Below are 23,027 nucleotides of genomic sequence, written 5' to 3'. Positions count from 1 at the left end.
GTGAATAATCGTTTGGGCCAACCACGGCGGTGGTACGACGTTAATGAAAACAACAAAATACAAATTATGTTACCTATGTGGCTATGTGACATAGCGAGATACGACCATCAGCGGTATATTGTACATTATTAGTATTATTATTTTTATTATTATAGTAATAAATTCGTGTGTTGATGGAGTAACTGAAAAATTTAATTTACATGTTGGTGGCATTGTTATCCTGCCGCATGAGGATATAATAAATTAGTAATTTTTTGCAACTGCCATTTTTGTTATCGGAACTATTGAACATAATATTTTCAATTACAATAGTATGCACCAATTTCTTCCGGTAATACCGACCACGATATCTGACGCATATCACGGATCACGTATGGTGATACGTCCAGACACCAGACTGGCATAAATTTATTAATATATCGATTTCACAAGAATGTGTTTTATGCGTATATTAAACAATTTACGAGCAGCGTTTGATGGTTGATATAAGAACAAATAAACACATTATCTTATTAAATTATGCTCTGCTATAATTATCCATCATCACCGCCCAAAAACAGCTATAAAACAATTTTATACCGTAGTTGAAAGCCTTTTATGAGCAGATTAAACTGTAAATGGTATGTTATTAAAATTACAAGCGTTTGGCTACTAATTATAACCAAACATAAATGCACAATTGTGTAAATATTTTTTACGTAACAGTTAAAGACTAGTATACAGTATATTTGAAAATCATCGTGGAGGCGGCTTCTAAGTTTTATTGCAACTATAGGCGGAAACGTTTGCTTTAAGGGTAAATCAATATGATATGGTTGTTATATTCAGAACTCGGATAATATTCCATTCTTAGAATATCATCTGAATGTATTTTAATAATAGTTGTAACCATTTGTGCAGTAGAAAATAAAAAACATGTTGTTGTTGTGATATTTTGTCTATAAATAAGATAATTAAAAACAATATTTATTTCTGGGTTCTTTGGTAAACTGCCAAATTAATTATTCACAGCTTATATCATTTATCCTAAAAATGTTCTAAATAATATGCATTAATTGAGACTTACGTTTTTTTAGTATTTATATTTTCAAACTCATAATTTTCTTTTCTTACTTAGAAAGGAATCGACGCTATTGTTAACTATAAATTATAATACCTATACTAAACAGTATATTAATAATATTTATAATTAATTTACAAAAAAATCTTTATGTGGTTTAAATATTTTAATTAATGATTTTCCATTGAACCTAATTATTTGTATGATACATTTTTTTTGTAACTATGTATAGTACCTAGTATGTACAATTTATTAATGAAAGATGTATTTGAGTGTACCTACTAAATAACTTCTGAATGACAGAATTATTAGGTATATGTATTCAATATATTTAAATGACTAACTTAATGACATTTAATGATAATTATGAATATTGCAATAATTACGACTAAATAAATTGTAAATATTTTTTGATAAATTTGACTCATCATTACGAAATACATATGTTGCTAAAATAATTTTGAAGTATTGAACTAATTATTATTATTATCTAATTCTACTACTTAAATTTCAATATATATTATTTACTAGAGACTTTGCAACATAATAAATATAATAGTATGATTTTTCGCATTTATAATAAATGTATACATATTGTATATCATAAATTATAATATTATATTATTATACATTATACATACATAATAATATTGTATATTATAAATTATAATATTATATTATTATACATTATACATACATAATAATATTGTATATTATAAATTATAATATTATGATAGTTATATATACATAGAACGTTGTATTTAGCTTATGTTTGGTTGTTACACAACACAATCATAATGGCTTAAAACGTATCAAACAAACTATTATGTAGCCAAATTTCTAAATCAACTTATTATAATATCGGGCTCTTCAAGAATTTGCATAAATTAGATTTAAAGATAGGGGTGTTCGGTTTTTAAATTTATATATTTTTTTCAGTAACCGTGTGCGAATAATATATTAAATTTAATTCAATCGCATATATAGGTGTAATAAAAATTGTTGTTCTAGTATAAAAAACTATTGTATACGACTATTGCACTTAAACATACAATTACATTAGAAATGTCTATAATTCATGACCATGTTTATCTATATATTATATATATATATATATATATATATATATATATATATATATATATATATATATATATATATATTGTATGTAGGGTTTATTTGAGTGGTAAATTCACGCTCCGTATTGGCAAAGTGTCTCCAAGGAAACCGATAATTGTATAGTTATTGTCATAATAAATTTTCAGCATACAGTATACCTACATATTTATAGTTGAATAATGTGTATGTTGACGCTAATGGGTTGACGTATGAAAGTCGAGTTTTTTTTTACTTCTCATTATAAATAATACACAACCTGTGGCTATCTACATGGTATAGAATTGCTGTTATTATTACTATTATTAATTATTATATACACAACATACCATTTCGAACTTCAAAAGTTTTTATAGCTTGTCAAGTACCGATAGGTATCGGTTTCTCGATATAAAATAACGCGTATCACAATATATAGAATATAGATGAATGTGGATATTTTAAAAACATAATTTGGACACACACAAAGAGGCTTGCTTACGAATATTAAATAAGCACCTATAGGTTTGTGAAAGTTCTACAACAGCAAACATTTGGCTAAGATTTTTCACCCCTTGTTTTAGTGATTTATATTAAATCATTTAATCATAAACTATACTGAATTATGTGTACATAAGTGTAGAACAACAAAAAAACTTTAAAAATTGCATTATGGAACTAATAAATAATACAAATTCTAATTTAACGAATATGATATGAATATATGATGTAGGTAATATTTGGTGGAATTTCTCACATGTCTGTGAGAAATTCTAAAAATTCTCTCCGTACATAAATACAAATATCTGTGGCACAAACAATGCAAGTAAAAAAATAATATTATTTATGTATGTGTAAAATATATGTATTATATAATATATTATATAGTATTTATAATATATAATTCTAACAAGATATTTAAAAATATTATTTACTTAGATATCTAACACGTAACCAATAGAATATTATGATTGTGCATTGGAAATAAATCTATATAGGTACATATATAGACGATAAACGGTAAATTATGCAAAACAAAAAAAACCTCGTATATAACAACGTATTTAGTAGGTAGGTACATATTAAGTACGAGTATAACGCAACGTGTAAAATGTTTTTGTATACTATACACACCACACACGATGTATACTTACACAATTTACAGGGAATACACGCGTTAAGTTTCGTGGTACAATATAAACAATATATAGAATTATATAATATCGTATTAAGTTTTTGTTGAATTCTGATGGAGTGAGAAATCTGCACCCCGCTCTTCGAGTGTTTTACGATACGGACGATTCGTCCTACGACACCGTGCGCCAATCCCAAAATCTCACGTATTATATAATGCAATCGTGGTCGGGTTGGCAACACTGTACGCCACGTTCAAATTGTCGTGTATTTCCGTCCGTGTTCGCGTACACCATCTACCCCTTCAGCATTAACACAGTAACGCACCCATCATCCGAACGTCTGCCGTCGTTGTCGCTACTACCACCGCCGCCGCCACCACCTCCACCACCGCCACCGTCATCGGAAAAAAAATATCAAAACAAAACGACCGGAAAACCCAACGATCGTGCCGAGCCATTCCGCCGTGGGCACCGTTTGCGTAAAATACGTAAACACGGATTTTTACCGACTTGGCAATCGCTCACGCAATACTAACATTGACTTAACATGAGCGACTCACAAGTAAGAGATACGCCATAGCATGATAATAATAGAAATAGTGGTTGGATGTATATGATTATAATATACCTGTTCGACGATAGTTGTCTATATTGTCATTGTTATTGTTGTTGTTATTTTTATGACAATATTAAGACACTCGCGCCATTTTTCTGCAGGTGTATGTACTACGTAGCATATGGACGAATATTATACAGCGTTCTACCCTTCAAACGATACCCATCACCCCCACTCATGTCAAAGAATCCTCAGTCTCGTCAACAGCACTACATAACATAATTATAACGTATTAATAATTAGAACAGTCTTATCGCTCCTTGAAATGTACCCATTACTACTATTTCTTCTACCTGTATCGCTATAATATTCGTTGCATGGCAATTAGGTACCAAAATTTGTTATTGTACGTTATCAGGAAAACGTTCACCTAAAATTATTTCAATGATCATACGGACGAGGTGACGTCTACAATAATTGACATAGCATACGTTTTTACACAATATGCCATGACGACGGATCTTTCTGCCATTATAAAAATTAATGAAAAAAAATAAAGTAGCCAAACGCGTTGATGAATGGTATTACTCAGAATGATATGGTTGGTGCGCGGGAGGGGTCGACGTGGTACGTAGTGTAGGCGTTTCTAGATGGAGGTGGTAGTGTTTGGGCGGGTGGTCCCCGGGGGTCGTTATTGCTAAGGCGCACATTCGGGGTATTGATTATTTGTCCAGAAGAATGTGATGGCGGGAAACGCGCATATATATAAAGAGTGTGTGTTTAAATACATTTATAAATATTTTTCGTCTTCCAGATGATACACGTAATATTATGTTGTATTATATACGTATATTTTATATTATACGTCCAATAATTATTATTATTCTATATTTTTATATAAGACGTTCCCATCGTATATGTTTATACAATGTCTAATGATAATATACATATTTCAGTACAGCGAATAATTGCATCATATATAATTGAAAAAATATGGCGAATTAATGTCGTAGTCATTGCCTATTATAAAAAAAAATTATTATATTCTATGTTAATACGAGCCGCGTTCCGTCAGAGACAAAACTCTGTTGAACGGCGTAAGCTATAGGCAATTTAGGGGCATCGGTGTTTACAATACACACTTCACGTATACATGCGTGTACACACTACACTGTACACAATACACAACATTATTATAAAAAATATTATTTTACAATTTAGGTACACTTATTAATATTTCATAACATTATAAATTATTATAATAGTATTATAATGATCCCATGAAACAAATAACCAATCAAAAATTATCGTTTCCTTTTTTTTTTATTTAAGTTTAATAATTATCAAGATGATAATATTGCCTAATCAGTTTATTTTAATTTCTTAGCCACGAGTCACGACTATAATTACTGTTTAAGCTTTGAGCTCTGCCTATTTGTACAAAACTCATGACTAATCAGTGACACACTGCACATCTCAATGTACTAGTAAACTTCCATGGTCTATATAAGAACTCAAAGACCAAATTATAATTCAATAAAATCATTGTACAATATTTTTTATTATTTGACTAAAAAATGTCATATTATGAAAATTGGAAATTAAAAATACACAAATCTATAATTTATGTTTATAACAATAATTTTTAGAATTTTGTTACAATCTTCTAATCAGTTACTACTAATCAAAACTTAATTTTCTAACACAGACTTTATCATACGTCATAGTGTTATACTAATACTGTTTTTCAAAAACTACGATAATGTACCTTTAAATTATTTTATATGAGCATTTATGGTTTCACAATAATTGATATAAATATTTTTACTTAGATTTTTTGAAAATGTTTTTTAACTTCAGTAGGCACATCTATAATCTATTATACGTTTGAAATTTAAGTATGAAATACATTCTATGTATTATTCTTATTACAGCTTACATTATTATTACAGTATGTGTGTATGAATACATTAATTCAAAACTTTATTTTTGGGAGGAATTTACAGACATAATTATGACTCACCGGGTCTGGCACGACGGACTCCTCTTTAAATTAAAAAAGTTCCTTCCAGCCCCCTATTTTCTACTATTAAAATCCTATCTATCAGACCGTTTCTTCACTGTTCGTCTCAAAAACAGCTACTCAATATGTCACCCCATAAAAGCAGGTGTCCCACAAGGAAACGACATCGCCCCTTTCCTATACTGTGTGTTCACCCATGATATCCCAAAGACTTTTTACACGTTCATTGGCACATACGCTGACGATACTCTAATATCGGCGTCACATCGTGATCCTGAAATTGCTAGATTAAGGATCCAAAACAACCTTAACATGATTAAGTTATGGGCAAATCGTTGGAAAATAAAAATAAACGAAACCAAATCAATTCACGTAACATTCATTTTACGAAACTCTGACTGCCTTCCAGTACACTCAACAACAAAGTCCTTCCTTCAGCAAACGAAGTTAAGTACTTAGGGCTCACATTTGACAAACATCTTACGTGGGGTCCACACCTAAAACTAAAGCGGAAACAAGTTAACTCCAGGCTGCACCTCCTTATACCACTTTTAAAATCTAAACTATCCCTAATAAACAAGGTTATAAATAAAGCGATAATCCGCCCGGTCTGGATCTATGGCATTCAGCTATGAGAGTCTTCAAAGCCTTCCAACACTAGAACTCTAAAAGCTTTTCAATCAATATGTCTACGCCAAATAACCTCCACCCCCTGGTACGTAACAAATAAAAATCTTCACAAAGATTTAAATCTACCTACCCTTAACGATTTGGCCAAATCCCATTATACCAAATTCTTTTCCAAACTCCACACTCATTACAACCCTTTAATCCAAAAATTACCCTCTGCAACACACGCTCCCAAAAGACTAAAAAGGCTGTGGCCCCGAGACATCATTTAAAAGCATAAACACAAAAAAAAAACAATTAAAACTATACCAAATAATTAACTTAATGTTTCTTATCAGGTGGCACTACTGAGGGCCTTCCTTTTCTAATCTCTTTAATGTCATATAAATAAAATTTTGTCATCATACTTACTGATTACTGTAAAAATAGATTGTAAATATATTCTTCTAAAAAAAAAAAAATAAAAAATAAATAAAAAATATGATATTATTATATTAAATGTATACACAATAAGCGACTTAAAAAAAATTTTAAAAATCGATACTAAGATATGAAATATTGATTTAGCTTATTAATAATAAAATATAAAAACCTTGACCAAAACTTTTTACTGGTTAAATTTTAAAAAAATGGTACAACAATTAAGATCCGTGTATTCTTAAAAAAAACATTTAATAAATATAATTCCTTAGTTTTTTATACTCTTATTAGTTTTTATATTATGTATTACTCAGTTGGATAAATAATTGGAAAACTTTTTATGATTTTTTAAGCTAACTATAAAATATAAACTTATCTGTACTCAATGTTTACTTAATTAAATGTTCACGCAAGAATGTATGATTAAATTTGTTCAGACATTTTATTGAAATTTTATTTTCACCGAGTTTATTTTCTATAAAATATTTTATTTCGACGTATCAGTCGTATCACAGTTGTTCCTATCTGTTCTTCGTTCATAATTTAATTTTTTTTATAACAATAAATACCCTTATAATTTTGTACTTTCTGTTTGATTATACTCTGCTTAAATTGTACCTAGTGTCTTGTTTGAATTAACGATTGACATAACATTCATTAAATCTAATATACCTATTACCAACTATTATTTAATGTATATTTACGAAATCATACAAATGATGAATATAAGCTAAAATTATATTTACAGAAAAATAATTAAACAACACAATATTCAATTAATTTAATTTTCTGATTTAAATAAAATTGTAAGTAATTAAGAATGTATTGTTAGTTAACTGTAAACTTTTATCCTAAAACAAACGAGAGATCGAATGATAGGTGATAGATTGCCTATTATATTGTTTGTGTAGATAAATAATAAATACAATCTCGAAAACCACAAAAAATTTTTTTATAATTTGACAAAACTATAAATATTTATTGTATTTTTACCATAACATTTTAATAATTGATGTAAAAATTTAGTACTTCACATGATTTTTTACTTGATTCGTGTCTTTAATTTACTATCGGTATTGTCATCATACTCTTTTCATACTATTTTATATGTTCACTTGTATAATATATTAATATCTATACAGCCATACAGATAGATAAAAACCTTTCCCTATAAATAATGTGACATGACATGAAAGTAAAAAGGATATCATTATCGGTTAAGGATCTTAAAGAGTAGAGTATATCTTGCTATACTTTCATTTCAGTAATTCAGTTATAAGTGTGTTGATTTTCGTGTCGTGGTGCTATGTGTTATTTTTCGCGCCGTATACAGCATAGTTCATTTTTCATATTACTACAACTTTTATTTTTTTTCAACGAAAACGGATGCTAAAATTATAAATGAATAACAATGATGAAAGTGATAAATGTATAATGTTGTCAATTTTAAATAATAATTTGCTTAATTTATTAATAGCTATTGTAATACAATTTTGATATTGTAACAACTCTTTTTGTGTTTAATTAAATTTTTTTTACTGTACTTACTTTTAAATACATTTTTTTAAATTCTTACACTTTTAACATAAAAATTTTTCTGATTGATTTTGCGTAACCAGTTAGTTTATTTTTACCTTTATGCAGTCAAAAATACACAATATAGCAATATCCAAAAATATATCTATGATATCTCAACTTTCAATGAAAAAATATCAGATATTTTTTTAAATGTCTATAAAGATAATTTGTTAGTATTTCAAAAGCATTAATAACAAACAACACATTGTTTGTGTTTTTTTGCTGTTCCTTTTTTTCGTACAGTTTTTCAAGTGCGTGGGTATATTATAAATATAATAGAGAAAATCGATCAGCCTTAGTAGAATGTGCAACCCTAGTAACAAGTGTTTATCATTTGTTTTTCTAAAGTATGTTACCGTAAGCTATATAACATATTAACATGTTCATTTATTATTATTATTTATATTTAATAACTGAGTTTAATTGAGTAATAAAATAGTATATCTCGTTATATATTAATTATTCATCTAGAGCATTTTTCAACTTACTTTTTTTTAGTTAATTATTCAATATCTGAGGTCATTAGTCTGGATTATTTAGTATTACTATAAGCAGGATAGAGTACCTATGGTTGTTTAGAAAATTTGTGTATGTGCCGAAGATTTGTCACTAAAACCCAGGCGGTCACCCAACAGGGAACTAGTGGCGACGTCCGATACTTGACTTCAGAACACGTTAATGACTGATGCCAAACACCTCTCTGTCACCACTTAACTAGACTGCAAATTTTACTTATTGTTATCAACGATTTAATAAATAACACAAAAACTATACGCTGTACGCGATACATCAATAAAGTATATTCACAATAGTCATAAGTTGAAAAATACCAAACATATTGATCAAAATTTCTAAAGTAATTTTAATATACCCATAAATAATACTATTATTCTGTATGTACTGAATCTCTATAAGTATAGTATAGGTAATTATATAATTATTTAATTAAAATAATCTACATAATTGAGTTAACTTATAATATTAATAATAGTCACTACATATTACTATTAAGATTTTACTTATAAATCATTAATGTAACATTAGTTTAATAGGATTTCATATTGGTATTTGCATAACTTGAAAAAGTGAGGCATAAATGAGGTTAGATAGGTTAACAGTTACGTATTACGTATACAAAATTCTGGATTTAAATATAAAATCAGTTATGATTACATTACTTAAATAAATACCTATAAAATCTAAGTATGCTCGGAATCTTTTAGAGGAGACTTCCCTATAATAACTCATTAAACATAATAATATAATATGCTCCTATATAAATAACAGAATGTGTGATATACTATTGATTGTATTACTATGTACTATGTAGAGTTATTTTTTCTAATTTTCGTATTTAGGTAATAGGTATACTAACACTTAATATTAATTAGGTGATAATAAGTGCCTTTACACCAAGTACCTACCTTATTATTGTAGAACATATTCACTATTCTAACCTAACTTATAGAATTTAAAAATGTAATTAATATTTTATAACGATTGTAGATTTAATATTGATAGTTTGATATAAATAATTAGTATCCTCTATCAATATTCTATATTATTTCCACAAAAGAATTTTTTTATACTGCAAAATATTCATATTAATTAATACATTGTTTTATCTTTTAAAGAAATTCCTCGTCAAGACAGAGAGAAGTGGTAATGTCTACGTTCACGTCCAGGTAAAAATCAATAATTTGAATACAATAACAGTTAAGATTTTCTTTTTTAATTTAATCAGATACCTATTAATTATAAAAATGTTAGACGATTGATTTTAATTAAGCTAATAGTTTTTAAGTTTTTTTTAATAAGAAAAATGTTTAATACATATTGAGAAAAAGATAATATATAAAACACCTGATAATATTTTTTTTAATACGATTACACATTTATATTAAGTCAATGATAACAAATTAACAAATACACTGATATATACCTAGGTATATATTATGTTTTACAAAAAAATATAATAGTAAATATGCTTATATAAAACAATGATGATAGTAAAATTGTTTGAAAATGAGCCAAAAAGAGTTTTAGTATTAAAGTTTTTTTTTTATAATTTAAAGGTTGAAGTATACACAATATATTTTATTTGTTGAATTAAAGATCATAAGAACATAATATAATATGTTATTGTGTTATTTCAATGATTAAAATAAATATTTTTTAAATATAAAAAAATTTTTTTGTTTAAATCCTGTAAGTTATGATGAGACATTTTAGATAATATATTCAAATTTCAAACAGTTTGACATACCTAGGTGCATTTAAATTGTGTAATAACAATTATTCACTTTAATTATATTTTATTTCTTAAGTTACTTTTTAAAATTATTTTAATCGTGCAAACTTTAACTTAAATTCTGTTTTCACAAGTTGATTATATATGTAGGTAATCTGAAATCATATTTTTAACATATTAATTATGATAGGTATTGTATTTAAATATACAGGTGTTCACGATGTGAACTACCTACTACTTAATATTTCAGCTGGATGATCTTGGATTAAAATGGGATTTTCGGGAAATGATAGGGAATACCTAAATACACATTTTCAGGCAAATTAAAAATGTGTAACTCTTAGTACGTGCATAATACGCAATACAACTTACATTTTTTTTAATGACTATCTCTAATTTTTTTCTGCAGATTCAAGTAGAGTACTAGATTTCTGTATTTTTTTTTTCTTATTATGAAATTGGAAAAATTATAGTATGATCAAATTTAAAATTTATGAACAATTTACTTAAAAGACATCGCACACAATCAATATTATTTCAACAAAAATGTACCAAACTTTTGTAAATCGTACCGATGGACCTGATAACATAATATGACTTCTGGAAACCTTTTTGAATTCTTTAATATTTCCACTTGAGATTTATTAGGCTACTTTTTTTTTAAATTTTGTTCCTCAGCTCAAATAAATTTTGTTTGAATGTATAAAATTTAAAGAAATTTTGATTATTTGAAAATTAAATTGAATATCTTAAAATCTGACCTGATCGATCTCAAGTAGACATAATCAGTTTTCAGGAGTCTTATCGCGTACTTAGGTGCATTGGTAAGGTTGACAAAAAAGTAAAAAAAGCAAATTAATAATCTAAAGGATTGCTGGATTAGACATAAGAAGAATGTTAAAATTGCATTAATAGAAGGAGATCAAATAAACATAAAAATTGATCATACTTTTACTTAGCCAATTTCATAATTATAAAAATACTTTTATACAACATTTGTTTAAAAAAAATTACTTTGAAGTTAATACAAATTAAGTTGTATCGCGCATGTGCATGCCTTGAAGGTAGCAAATTTTTAATTTGTCTGAAAATGTACATTTGAGTACCAACTATCACCTCCCGAAAATCCCATTTCAATCCAAGATCATCCAGTGAAATATGGTGATGATGGATAAAAATGTTATGTGGATTAATAACCAGTAGTACCTACATAGATCACTTTACCTATCAGCGACTTTCTTATGTTAACTTTATTAAACTATATGTATTTGTAAAATATTAAAATGTCTTTGAACACTCATATATTTTTTAATTTTCTTTTGAGTTGAATGTGTGTAACCAAATAAAGTATGTTTATAATATGAATAATATATGAATATTTTTTCTTAGGTAGTAATTTGATATTGCCTATTGAGTATTCATCTTAACATCATTACATATTTGCATTTGAAACGGTTATAGCATATTATAAGAAATTCATATTATATTTTAAGAAGTATATAAATAGCTATAATAATATTAGATATGAAATTTAAAATAATTTATGAAATATTTAAAAATAGCTCGAATAATTAAATCAAACACTATTCATAATGTTCATATTATAATATAAACATGTATGAATAACTAAATGTCAAAACGAGTCTTGCAACAGTTTTCAAATTGTACAGGAAGATAGGAAAAATCGTAATGCAAAAGTCTAGCATATAATAGTAAATGAAAAAATTACCTTTGTATTACATCATTGTTATTCACAGCAAAAGTATCTTTTTAACATAAAAAGATTCTACATGAAAAGGTTCTACCTATATTATTTATGATTTATAAAAGTAAACAACAAAAAAAGATTTTTGAAAAAAATGTATAAGTCTCCTTTTATAATATTTAGCGATGCATATTTATATATTTGTTATATAGTTGCTTTGGTTTGATTTTATAAAATAAATGTAGTCTATCTTTATTTCTAATTGAGAATATGTTTATCTAATGATAGTCTTCATTTTATTTAGGGAGATCTTACCCAGCAGGACAAGAGAGCAATATTTCTTACTGTTCATGACCTGGGATGCAATCGTAAGTTTAATCAAATAGTTTAAATATAATATAGATATAAATTTATCAAATAAAATAATTCTTCGTAAATTAATGTTACAATATAGATATATCGTTTGAGAACTTCGTCAACCAGCCATGTATGAGTGAAATTAAAGACCGATCAATATTTATTCATATCGACGTGCCTGGCCACGAGGATAACGCTGATACTCTATCCGACTCGTAAGTATTATTATCCTAATCTTTTGTTAGTTATATAATATTTAACTTTTTAAGATTTTTTTATACGAATATTTATTTATTATACCTAGCTTTTATTACTACTTTTTTTTTTTAAATAAAGTTTTCAGTTTCCATCATTACAAGTGTTAGGAGAAGATTTAGTGGCTGTTTTGGATACTTTGCACATTCGTTACGTTATTGGATTAGGAGAAGGAGCTGGTGCCAATGTAGTAGCAAGATTTGGTTTGGCACATCCTTCACGAGTTTTGGGATTGATACTCATAAATTGTACTGGATCAGCTACATCGGTGAAAGAAAATTTCAAATCAAAAGTGAGCTTGTGCATGATAAAATACTGTAGTTATATCTAAATTATTAATTATACACAAGTCTAATATATTTATATACGTTACACTTGGTATTATTTTAGTTTGTAAACTGGAAAGGAAAATCAACTGTGAGTCAATCAGCAATGGATTATTTAATTTTCCACAAATTTGGACATGTAAGTCAATAATACTACTTATAGCATAATAATTATCTAGTTTCTTATCCAGTATTTGTTTTACCTATAGCAACTTATGAATGAAACAAACCCGGATAAAGAGTTGGTCATCAATGAGTTTGTAAAGCGTCTTCAAGGCACTATAAACTCAAAAAATCTCAAACAATACGTAAACGCATTTCTTAAGTACGTATAATAAATTGTATGAAATTTGTTAATGCGTCAATAAAAATAAATAATTTAATTATGTTGCTTTAAAATATATTACAGCCGAAAAGATCTTATGCTTAAAGACTACAAACAAGACATACTATTGGTAACTGGAGTTTTAGGCTCTTACGCGAATGTTGTTGAGAAGTTACATCGCGATTTGAACAAACACAAGGCAACATTATTGAAAATTGAAAGGGCTGGAGATGTTTTAGCAGAAGCAGTAAGATAACTAATTTAACTCATATTAACATACCGCAAAATTAGTCTTTATAGTATTAAAAATGTATTTATACCCACTACATAAGTTGTTTCTGTCTAACAAACGTACAATATACAATTAGCACATTTGTGTTTCGCAGTAACTATTTAGATGTAATAATTGAGTAGGTATATGAATTTATTGATCTATTTTTGAAATTAAAGATATGAACACCTAATCTAAGCAGTAGCATCTCATGATTTTGATTTTTTTACAATACTTTAATTTTTCAGTGAATAATGAGAATTTTTAAGCTGTAATATTTTATATAACCATAACATGTTTATAATTATATTCAAATACGTTTAATACTGTTAAATACGTTTGTAATATGGAAACAACACATGGAAAGTGGCATCCTTTTATTATCTATAATTTAATGTAGGTATGTTTATCAAATTTTATCGTTGAAAATTAACTTTAACAACCAAAATGTTTGAGCTTATACAAAAATAAATCTAATAAAAAATTAACATAACTTATTAAATTGTATAATAATTCATATCGCAACACATTATTAACGATGACCGTCGGCCATCGTTTATCTAACACATTTTTTTTAAAATCACGATCAATTTATTTTCCGTAGCCGGCAAAAATGGCACAAAGCATCCTGTTATTCTGCAAGGGACAAGGCCTACTTACATCGGTTACGTTGCCAGGTATCGAGAGACAGCGCACATTCTCAGGCAGTTCATCGGATGGCGAACGTCCGAGGCGCAGTTTATCACGCGGCATGAGCATGGAAGACTACGATCGACCAAACATTCGACGACTATCCATATCCGTCAACGAAAACCTACCGTCTCCCAAATAAAGACTAAACGAATAAACCACCCACGCATAAACGATTGGCTAAATTGATCTACATGAGAACGCTGTTTGAAAACATAAATTAAAAAAAAAAAAATCTAGTCATTAACTTCTATTATTACTTCTATTTATACGTGTAATACATTAATCTTGCATGAATTGTCGTTAGTTCCTCTATAGTCACCCGAAAGAGCCAAATATCCTTGTATTGTATAATATATATTATATTATATTATATATATATATATATATATCTTGCCCCTCGATTCCGCCCACATATCAGTATTACAAAATTACACTTAAATAAAAGGCTCTTTTATTGTTCTTACTTTATGGAACGCGTTCCTACAATGACAATATAAGCTAGGGCCAAGAATAAAATGTTTTATTCGTTTTTACAATATTTTTTTATTTTCACCGAAAGCGAGGACGGACTAGAGATGGCATTGGTACATTTTGTCAACGGCCATATTTAAGCAAATAACCGTTGACAATTTTTTTTTTTTTATAATTATTGGTTTGTTTTTTAACAAAATGATTGTGATTTCACTTCATTTTATGCCAAAGTATTTACTTAATTTTTTTCAATTGTTGACAAAATTTTGTTGTGTGAACACATATAAATTATTAATATTTATTTTAGCCACGGGTGAGAAGCCATCTTTTTCACTTTTTTTTTTATATTCCATGATTTTGTTGAAACGAAATAATATAGTGGGGAACATATTATTCAAGAGACTGAAATTCAGTTTTTGCTTGATTAATTTGATTTAATCTAGAACACTTTATACGTAGAAGCTTTTTAAACGACAACGCTCAGTGGCTAAGCACTAACTAAGTGCAAATTATAAATAAAATATAAATACACAAAGATTTATACATGGATATTTTTAAATATTTATAAATACGGTTTATATAATAATGTAGATCTTTCGTTATATGTTTATTATAAATATAATTTTTTTCGTAGTTTTTAAGCTTTTTACACCGGTAGTTGTTATTGTTGCTAAGCTTTATAATAACATTATTATCATTATGAAATATGTAGGCATACATAATATACATACTATACATATACATAAATATAATAATTATAACTGTGTTGAAATACATTTATTATGCAATGTTAGTTGTATTATTATTTATTTATTATGATTATATAATTAATTGTTATTACATAATGATAATCAAGTCTTTGGATTGCTATATTTTTGTTTATGAACACCCCGTGTGTAATTAACACCTATCTCCACACACTTAAAACCTGAAAAAATCAATACGTATTATAGGTACCTGCCTTTATATATTTATATTACACTAATCTAACTACATACAAATGCCACATTAATTGAATTGTCTATACCATCAAAAACATTTTAAAAAATACAATTTTTCAAAAACAGTGTTTAGAAGCATTATCAAATTATATAATTTGCGATTGTTATTAATTATTATTATTTCCAAAATTTAACTATATCGAGTTATATACTACGCATTACTCGGAGTGCATCAATAATCTAATTATATTGTCGCCCAATAAAATCTAAATGAATGAGAAAAAAAACTGTATTTTAGTACCTTAATATATGTTTAATGTTTGGAGGTAAAAGTAATGTTTTTATTGCTTTAAAAATATCGAATACATTTTTTATTTGCTGGTATACTTATTGGGTCAAATTGTTAGAAAAATATATCATAGGCTATCTAATTTATAAAGGCAACGACAGCTTTTGTACTATGACGTGAACCTCCCAAAAAAATATTAGATTCCTATAGGTATAATACGAGTAGTATAGTAAATTATAATTAATTATTAGGTATATGCACATGGTCTATAAAAAAAAAATTAATAAAAAAAAGTGTTTGCAGCTTTTTGTGTTGACGTGTGTGTCTATATTGTATTTACGATTAAACAATTTGCGGAAAACACATTTTTTGTGCTCCGATCAGCATTCAGCCGTGTAAACTACAAATATTAACTACATGCATCGACACATCGGTTAGTAATACGTCATGATTGTTTTATATTTTAATGTGTGCACCAGACTTATTTTATCGTCGAAACGGTGACGCACCACTGAACATTGGTTGTCGATAGTGCGTTCACATGTGCGTCACTTGACATTCTTCTAGGGAGGGACAAAATGAATTTAAAAATTAAACGAAGATTATTTTATGCATACATTTTGAAAGTAATCTTTGTTTACCAAAATTGGCGCGTTACTGATAATACTTTGGAACGAAAAATTAAAATTTAAAGGAAGAACAGTGACCCGTCTTGCCCCCTCCCCTATAGAGGATGCCCGTGGTTCTCAAGTCAACTAATGATAATAAAGAACTGCAGATAATAACTATCTGTTTCTAACAATATTTGCTCTTGCCAAACAGGTTTATCACTGTGGCGAGACTGGCGAGTGCCATAGTTTGGGAGACACTCAGTCTAGTGACATACTTAGAGGGGGAGAGCCAGGCCAAAACAATTGCGCCGGACGACGTATTATTTTAAATTACGTATAAGAGTTCCGGTACTTGGGATACTAAGTAGATACCTTCCTACCTACTATGAAGTATGAAGTACCTACCCATGAAATACAAAATATGATGAATATTTTAATTTTTACTTAACGAGCAAAATGTATATTGTCTATGCATTTATACAGGGTGTCCCGCGAGGATTTACCCATTACGATATCTCACGAAATAATGGAGATATCAAAATTCTGGTTTTATAATAAGATTCACAGGGATAAGAAATAGGTACAATTATTTCAATTTAAAATTTATTTTAATGTTTTTGTAAAAATTTAAAAAATACCTATATTTTTTTATTTAATTATCTCCAAAAAAATTAAATATACCTAGCCATTTTGTAGTATTTATTTTTCTGAAAATATTGACATTTCAAAGTTGTATTTCCATTAACTTCCTGATTTATGATATTTTTTTTCTATAGTTTTGACGAAATAAAATATGATTATAAATGTATAACTATTAGGAATACGGGAGAGTATTCGATGACTGGTTGTATGAGAATGCGCGCGGTGCGGCGGGTCAGATGTTTGATAACATTATGGTGTTAAATAATTCGCAATTTTTCTCGAAACTAAAAAAAATATTAAAAATCAGAAAATTAATGAAAATAAAATGTTGAAACGTCAATATTTTCAGAAAAATAAACTCTACAAAATGGCTATCTTTAATTTTTTTGGAAATAATTAATATAAAAGTATATTTTTAAACTTTTTCACCAAAACATTAAAATATGAAACAATATTGTAGTTCTTATCCCTGTGAGTTTTATTACCAAACCAGAATTTCGATATCACCATAATTTCGAGAGATATCGCAATGGATAAATCCTCACGGGACACCCTGTTTATATTACTATTGTGTTTGTTTATACAGATTTGAGATTATAAATATTGTTTTTATAACAAATAAAAGTGCGTTACATTAATTATATCACAATTTAATAAGCATGAATAATTTAAACGTTCGTGAAAATAAAATGAAAATATATAGGTACAGAATGAGAGTCAAAAGTAAAACTCTGACTGCATACCACTGAATATACCTATCTATTAATTACGTATCAACGATAACTACGAAAAAAAGTCAAACTCGAATTGATTCCAGGTATTTGTTCGTAGAATCAGAGTACCTATTTTGCGTTACACCTGAATTGTGGAAAGAATTTCAGATTAATACTTACTGGTGTCTTCTAGTTGAGGTAAAAATCAAAAATTACTTAATAGTTGCGGTCACCCCTTAAAAATGATAACTTTAATCAGTTTAATCTAAAATTATTATTTGCTACGCTATTTTATTATTTTCCGTTCCATCATTTATATCGATAAGATAACAGACTATTATAGGACTGCCTATAGGTACACTCTTAATAGTTATTTATTGAGTAGATATGGTTAAAAATGTTGATACTTGGTTTATATTTAAATTAAGTGGTTAGACTTGTGCCAGATTGGTTTGTAGAAAACACTGCATTTGAACGGAAAGATTAACTGCACTCTGGTTCAAAAAAGGCGTTGAACTAATGTTTAAAAAATAAAATCAATTTAAATGTTTGTAAAACACTGACATCGTTTCCCGCTTAAAATGCAATAATTAGCATAGGTTGTTATAATTTTCATATTTGTAAATTATATAAATATATTAATTATAATGTATACCATCTATAACATATAGCCATATAGGTATAAAATAAAATGATTGTTAGTCCTAGTAAGTGAAAAGGGAAATTAATTGAAGCTTTTTGAACTATCATCTTTTTTTTAACCCAAGTGCAATTTGACTTTACCCCATTTACAAATGTAATTATGCAATTGAAAAAATATTTTTGAATTAGGTATACCTAACGAAATATTTAGAACAATAATTGTAATCTTCATTTTAACAACTAATTCCCAACAAATTTAAGCTTATTTTTTTTATGTTGTCTGCACATGATTTATATTTTTAAATAGCTACAATAAAACTTAAAAGGAACTTGTCGTGTGAAATGCATATATTATACTAATAAACTTATCCACTTATACATTAAAGTACCTACTGTTACAACACTTATAACCAGGACCCTACACTGCATAGGGCCCACAAAATATCTTCATACGGGCCTAGTTATAATCATTAAAGATACATTATGAAATCATTAACACCAACAAATTATTTTTGTAACAATTATGATCGTTCAAACTAGCATTTAAACCAAATGTACAATACTAACATGAAGTATGAATATATTCAAAATGTTTTAATAATCTAAGTAGATTTAATTAAATACATTGTTTAATTGATAATTTATAAGGTTATATTAAGTCTATTAAGTATTAATATTTTTTGATGAATGTGAAAATACAAATAATTATAATATTTGATAAATTAGAACCAATGTGATATTATACATACAAATGCATAATGCATACTCAAAATGTATTTATTTTTTAACACAATCTAAAAAAAAATTCACAATATTTGGTTTTTAGAAATCCATAACTCTGGCCAACTTCTTTAACCTATTCAACAATATATCGCCTTTTTTCACAGTTGTCTGATATAATATACCACGTTCCAGTCTAGATTCTGGTGCTCCTAGTTGTAAACTATTCTTGGATGTACTACTGGTCACCACAGCTCCAGCAACATGATCAATCTTGCAAGTTAAACGTCCAGCAGCTGCAAACCTGGCTACTTCTTTTTCCACAAATTCTTTAGTCACACCAAATGATTCAGCCATGTAATCCAAACTCAATGATCTATATGCTTGTAATATTTGCTTGTAAGCTAATAGCCTCATCTCTTGAACATAATATTTGTAGTGAGGGTGTAACAACGGATCTTGTTTCATGTTCTTTTCAATGCGTGCTAAATAGACAAGGAATTTAGAGTATTGACCTTCATATAATGAGACAAAGTAATCTTTGAGTTCTTTAGAATCTGAATTTAAAGCCTGAGCCATAACACCATGATGCATCAGTGTTTTTTTCAACTCATATCTAGGAAAAGCTATCATTGATGAATATACAGTGTATTTAATGATAGTGCTGAAATCTGCAAGTTCGTACGATTCAAATGTGGGTACAACGTCTACAAACAGCTTAGCTGCTCGGTTAAAATCACGTATAGCCAAACTCCAAATACCATCATATGCTTTAAGTTTATTTCTGGCACTCCAATCTCCGCCAGATCCTCCTTCAATTAGCTCAGTCGCTTTGTCTATTGCTTTTTTCATTGCTGGAATATCACATCCATGAAAGTATGCAACTCTAAATAGAGCAAACACAGTATCAATTTGCTGTGACTTGGGTACATTTTTTTCTGCTAATTTTGACTCCGCCAGTTTTGTCGCTTCTTCACGGTCACCAATGGAACATAAATAAAGCAACTTTGCTTGCCATATACCAGATACTGGGTCATCATCATCTACCATAGTGGGATTTTTTTCTTGTTCAAGTTCTGCCATTCGCTTAGCATTATTAGCAGCCATTTTATCATAAAGAGTTTGGTCAAATACCCATGACAAATCTGTGCATACTTCTTTGTAATAGGGGGCCATATTATTCTGAACTATACCGGCTAATAAAGATGAAATTAAATCTGGGTCTTCTTTATACTGTGGGAGTGTTAAGCAAAACTTTATCTGAGCCAATTTCAGATAAGCTGGCGTAACACCTTCAGCTATGTCCATATTGGATCTGTAAAAAAAAATACATTCTTTATAACTATATAATGAATTTCTAAAATAATTAAACCATTTTACAACAGTTTTCTCAAATATCGACTACAAATCATCATTATAAATAATTACATTAAATTAGGACAGGATAGCATTATCATACTAAAATTAGAACAATAAGTACAATAAAATCATTTTTATTTTAAATATAAAATACACAAAAAAAAAAAAAATGAAATAAACTAGCCAATCATTTGTCGTTTACGACCTCGAATTCGAACATTTAGATATTGATTAACAACAGCTTGAACATCTAATTCGTAAGAACTTTTATAACCATCCATTATCACTGAAAATAAATCTGACAAATATGAATGTGTACTAACAAATGCTCTTTCTAAAACATATAAATCAACAGCCTTGTCTTCAATACTTGGGTTAAAATGGCTAAGGCCAAAATCAATCAACACCAAAGTATCGTCTTCTTTAAGTATGACGTTAGAAGTTGTAAGATCACCATGAAATACTCCAAGAGAATGCATTTTTCCTATGATAGCTCCATAGTTTGTGAGTAATTTTGTTAACTTTTCCTTCTTATCTTGTGTATCATTCATATTAGTTAGATAGTCATTTACTGTTTGACCATTTATATGTTCCATTATTATTTTGTAGTTTTTTAAATCCAAAGAATATATAACAGGAGTTGCAATTCCACCCAGTTTACATTTCAAAATCGCTTTTGCTTCAGCTTTAGTGCGTTCTTTTCGTATATTTAAATCCAACAATTTGTTTCTATATTGTCTTGAAAATCGTTCTTTAACAATGGCTTTTCGATCTGAGAATGTAGTAGTGAATATTTTTGATTCTGCTCCTTGTTTATATAATTCCATGATTGGGATGAGATAGGTATTTGAATTACAATCTGTCATTAAATATAAATTACAATAAATAATACATAAAATTGATAAAATAGAATTTTCAAATTTAGTTAAAAACTAAAATAATTAACTTTAAAGTTTATTATATTTTCGAAATTAAGTTAATAAAGATATAATATTATAAAGCATTTAACATTCAACAAGATCTCGAATTCAAAATACTATTTTAATTTTTAGTTTTTGTATAAGTAATTAGTAGGTACTAGGTACATCATACATTTTATATTGATATGCTAAGCAGCTAATTTAAAGTTTTCTTATTTCACACTTATTTTTCTAATAATACTTGCCAAACATAAAGGTGATAATACATTTTTAACTGTTGAATTGTTGACAGATATTCATGGTTCTTAGGTATAAAATATAAAATTTCTGGTTATTTTTTCAGAATTTCTAAATACCCAAACTATAATTTATTATAAAAGTTGATAAAATTAATCTTCTTTAAGTGTGAATTCAAAAAAAAGTATACTCTAAAATTAAATCAATAAAAATAATAGACTATTTAGAATTCAGTACCCATACATGAATGTTAAATGGTAGTATTGTTTCATAATATTATGTTACTATGTTATCTACAAAAAATGTTCCACAACATTAACAATAGGTAGTAAAATAAATACCATGAAGAAAAGATTTTTGGAGTACATAATATAAATTAGATGAAATAATAAAGCAAACCAAAAGTATAACATATTTTACATATGCATTATAATATGTACTTATCTATGCTAAATAATATAAACCTAATTATTATACTACAAATTATTATACATAAATAAAGCACTTACCACTTATCAATAAAATCAATTAAAGTGAAATATATTGAAAACAATTTGGTCAAAAACTTATTTCTTATAAGAAACAAATGAAAGAAATCTAACACAATAACAATTCTAAAGCTAAGCTATTAAATGAATTTGATTTTGTTTACTTTGTGCAATGTCATTTATCATAAAAACTTTGGGCTAACCTAAAATAATTTGATCAGTTGTACATTGTACAACCATGGTATCAACTTAACCTTGGACATTTGAATAACTGGTTTTCTACTATGGTAAAAATATGAGAAAAATATTTAAT

At 27.6% G+C, this 23,027-nt stretch overlaps 3 protein-coding genes across 4 annotated transcripts in view; 1 reads left to right on the top strand and 2 right to left on the bottom strand.

Moving 5' to 3' along the window:
• Positions 1 to 16,010, top strand: part of LOC107164237 (uncharacterized protein ZK1073.1) — a 33,882-nt gene extending 17,872 nt beyond the window's left edge. Inside the window, exons 1-9 of one of the 2 annotated variants that reach the window (XM_015511986.2) lie at positions 3,601 to 3,853; positions 10,133 to 10,183; positions 12,759 to 12,822; positions 12,909 to 13,026; positions 13,148 to 13,358; positions 13,457 to 13,531; positions 13,602 to 13,717; positions 13,802 to 13,964; positions 14,593 to 16,010. In XM_015511986.2, the coding sequence (XP_015367472.1) occupies positions 3,839 to 3,853; positions 10,133 to 10,183; positions 12,759 to 12,822; positions 12,909 to 13,026; positions 13,148 to 13,358; positions 13,457 to 13,531; positions 13,602 to 13,717; positions 13,802 to 13,964; positions 14,593 to 14,820 (1,041 nt within the window). In that variant the 5' untranslated portion in view covers positions 3,601 to 3,838 and the 3' untranslated portion in view covers positions 14,821 to 16,010. Of the gene's footprint in view, positions 1 to 3,600; positions 3,854 to 10,132; positions 10,184 to 12,758; positions 12,823 to 12,908; positions 13,027 to 13,147; positions 13,359 to 13,456; positions 13,532 to 13,601; positions 13,718 to 13,801; positions 13,965 to 14,592 lie in introns of those variants that run through there. The other variant, XM_015511985.2, reaches the window with a different exon arrangement.
• A 3,310-nt stretch (positions 16,011 to 19,320) lies between these two features.
• On the bottom strand, positions 19,321 to 22,877 carry Rpn7 (regulatory particle non-ATPase 7). Its single transcript, XM_015511965.2, has 2 exons — positions 22,736 to 22,877; positions 19,321 to 21,025 (listed from the first exon to the last, which is right to left on the bottom strand). The coding sequence occupies exon 2, from the start codon at positions 21,016 to 21,018 to the stop codon at positions 19,813 to 19,815; it is 1,206 nt and encodes a 401-aa protein (XP_015367451.2). The 5' UTR covers positions 21,019 to 21,025; positions 22,736 to 22,877; the 3' UTR covers positions 19,321 to 19,812.
• Tcs5 (TP53 regulating kinase) lies at positions 21,188 to 22,875 on the bottom strand. Its single transcript, XM_089224018.1, has 2 exons — positions 22,736 to 22,875; positions 21,188 to 21,928 (listed from the first exon to the last, which is right to left on the bottom strand). The coding sequence occupies exon 2, from the start codon at positions 21,894 to 21,896 to the stop codon at positions 21,249 to 21,251; it is 648 nt and encodes a 215-aa protein (XP_089080144.1). The 5' UTR covers positions 21,897 to 21,928; positions 22,736 to 22,875; the 3' UTR covers positions 21,188 to 21,248.
• Positions 22,878 to 23,027: the final 150 nt, after the last annotated feature.

The sequence above is a fragment of the Diuraphis noxia genome, unplaced genomic scaffold (assembly GCF_037042655.1).
Source record: "Diuraphis noxia isolate RWA-SAM2 unplaced genomic scaffold, SU_Dnox_SAM2 contig0003, whole genome shotgun sequence".
Lineage (NCBI taxonomy): Eukaryota > Metazoa > Arthropoda > Insecta > Hemiptera > Aphididae > Diuraphis > Diuraphis noxia.
The sequence above is the reverse complement of the archived record's forward strand: the minus strand, read 5'-3'. Positions and strand labels throughout refer to the sequence as shown.

Bases quoted from the DNA above. Each gene is read 5' to 3' on its own strand.
- Tcs5 (XM_089224018.1), bottom strand. From the start codon at position 21,896: ATGGAATTATATAAACAAGGAGCAGAATCAAAAATATTCACTACTACA.
- Rpn7 (XM_015511965.2), bottom strand. From the start codon at position 21,018: ATGGACATAGCTGAAGGTGTTACGCCAGCTTATCTGAAATTGGCTCAG.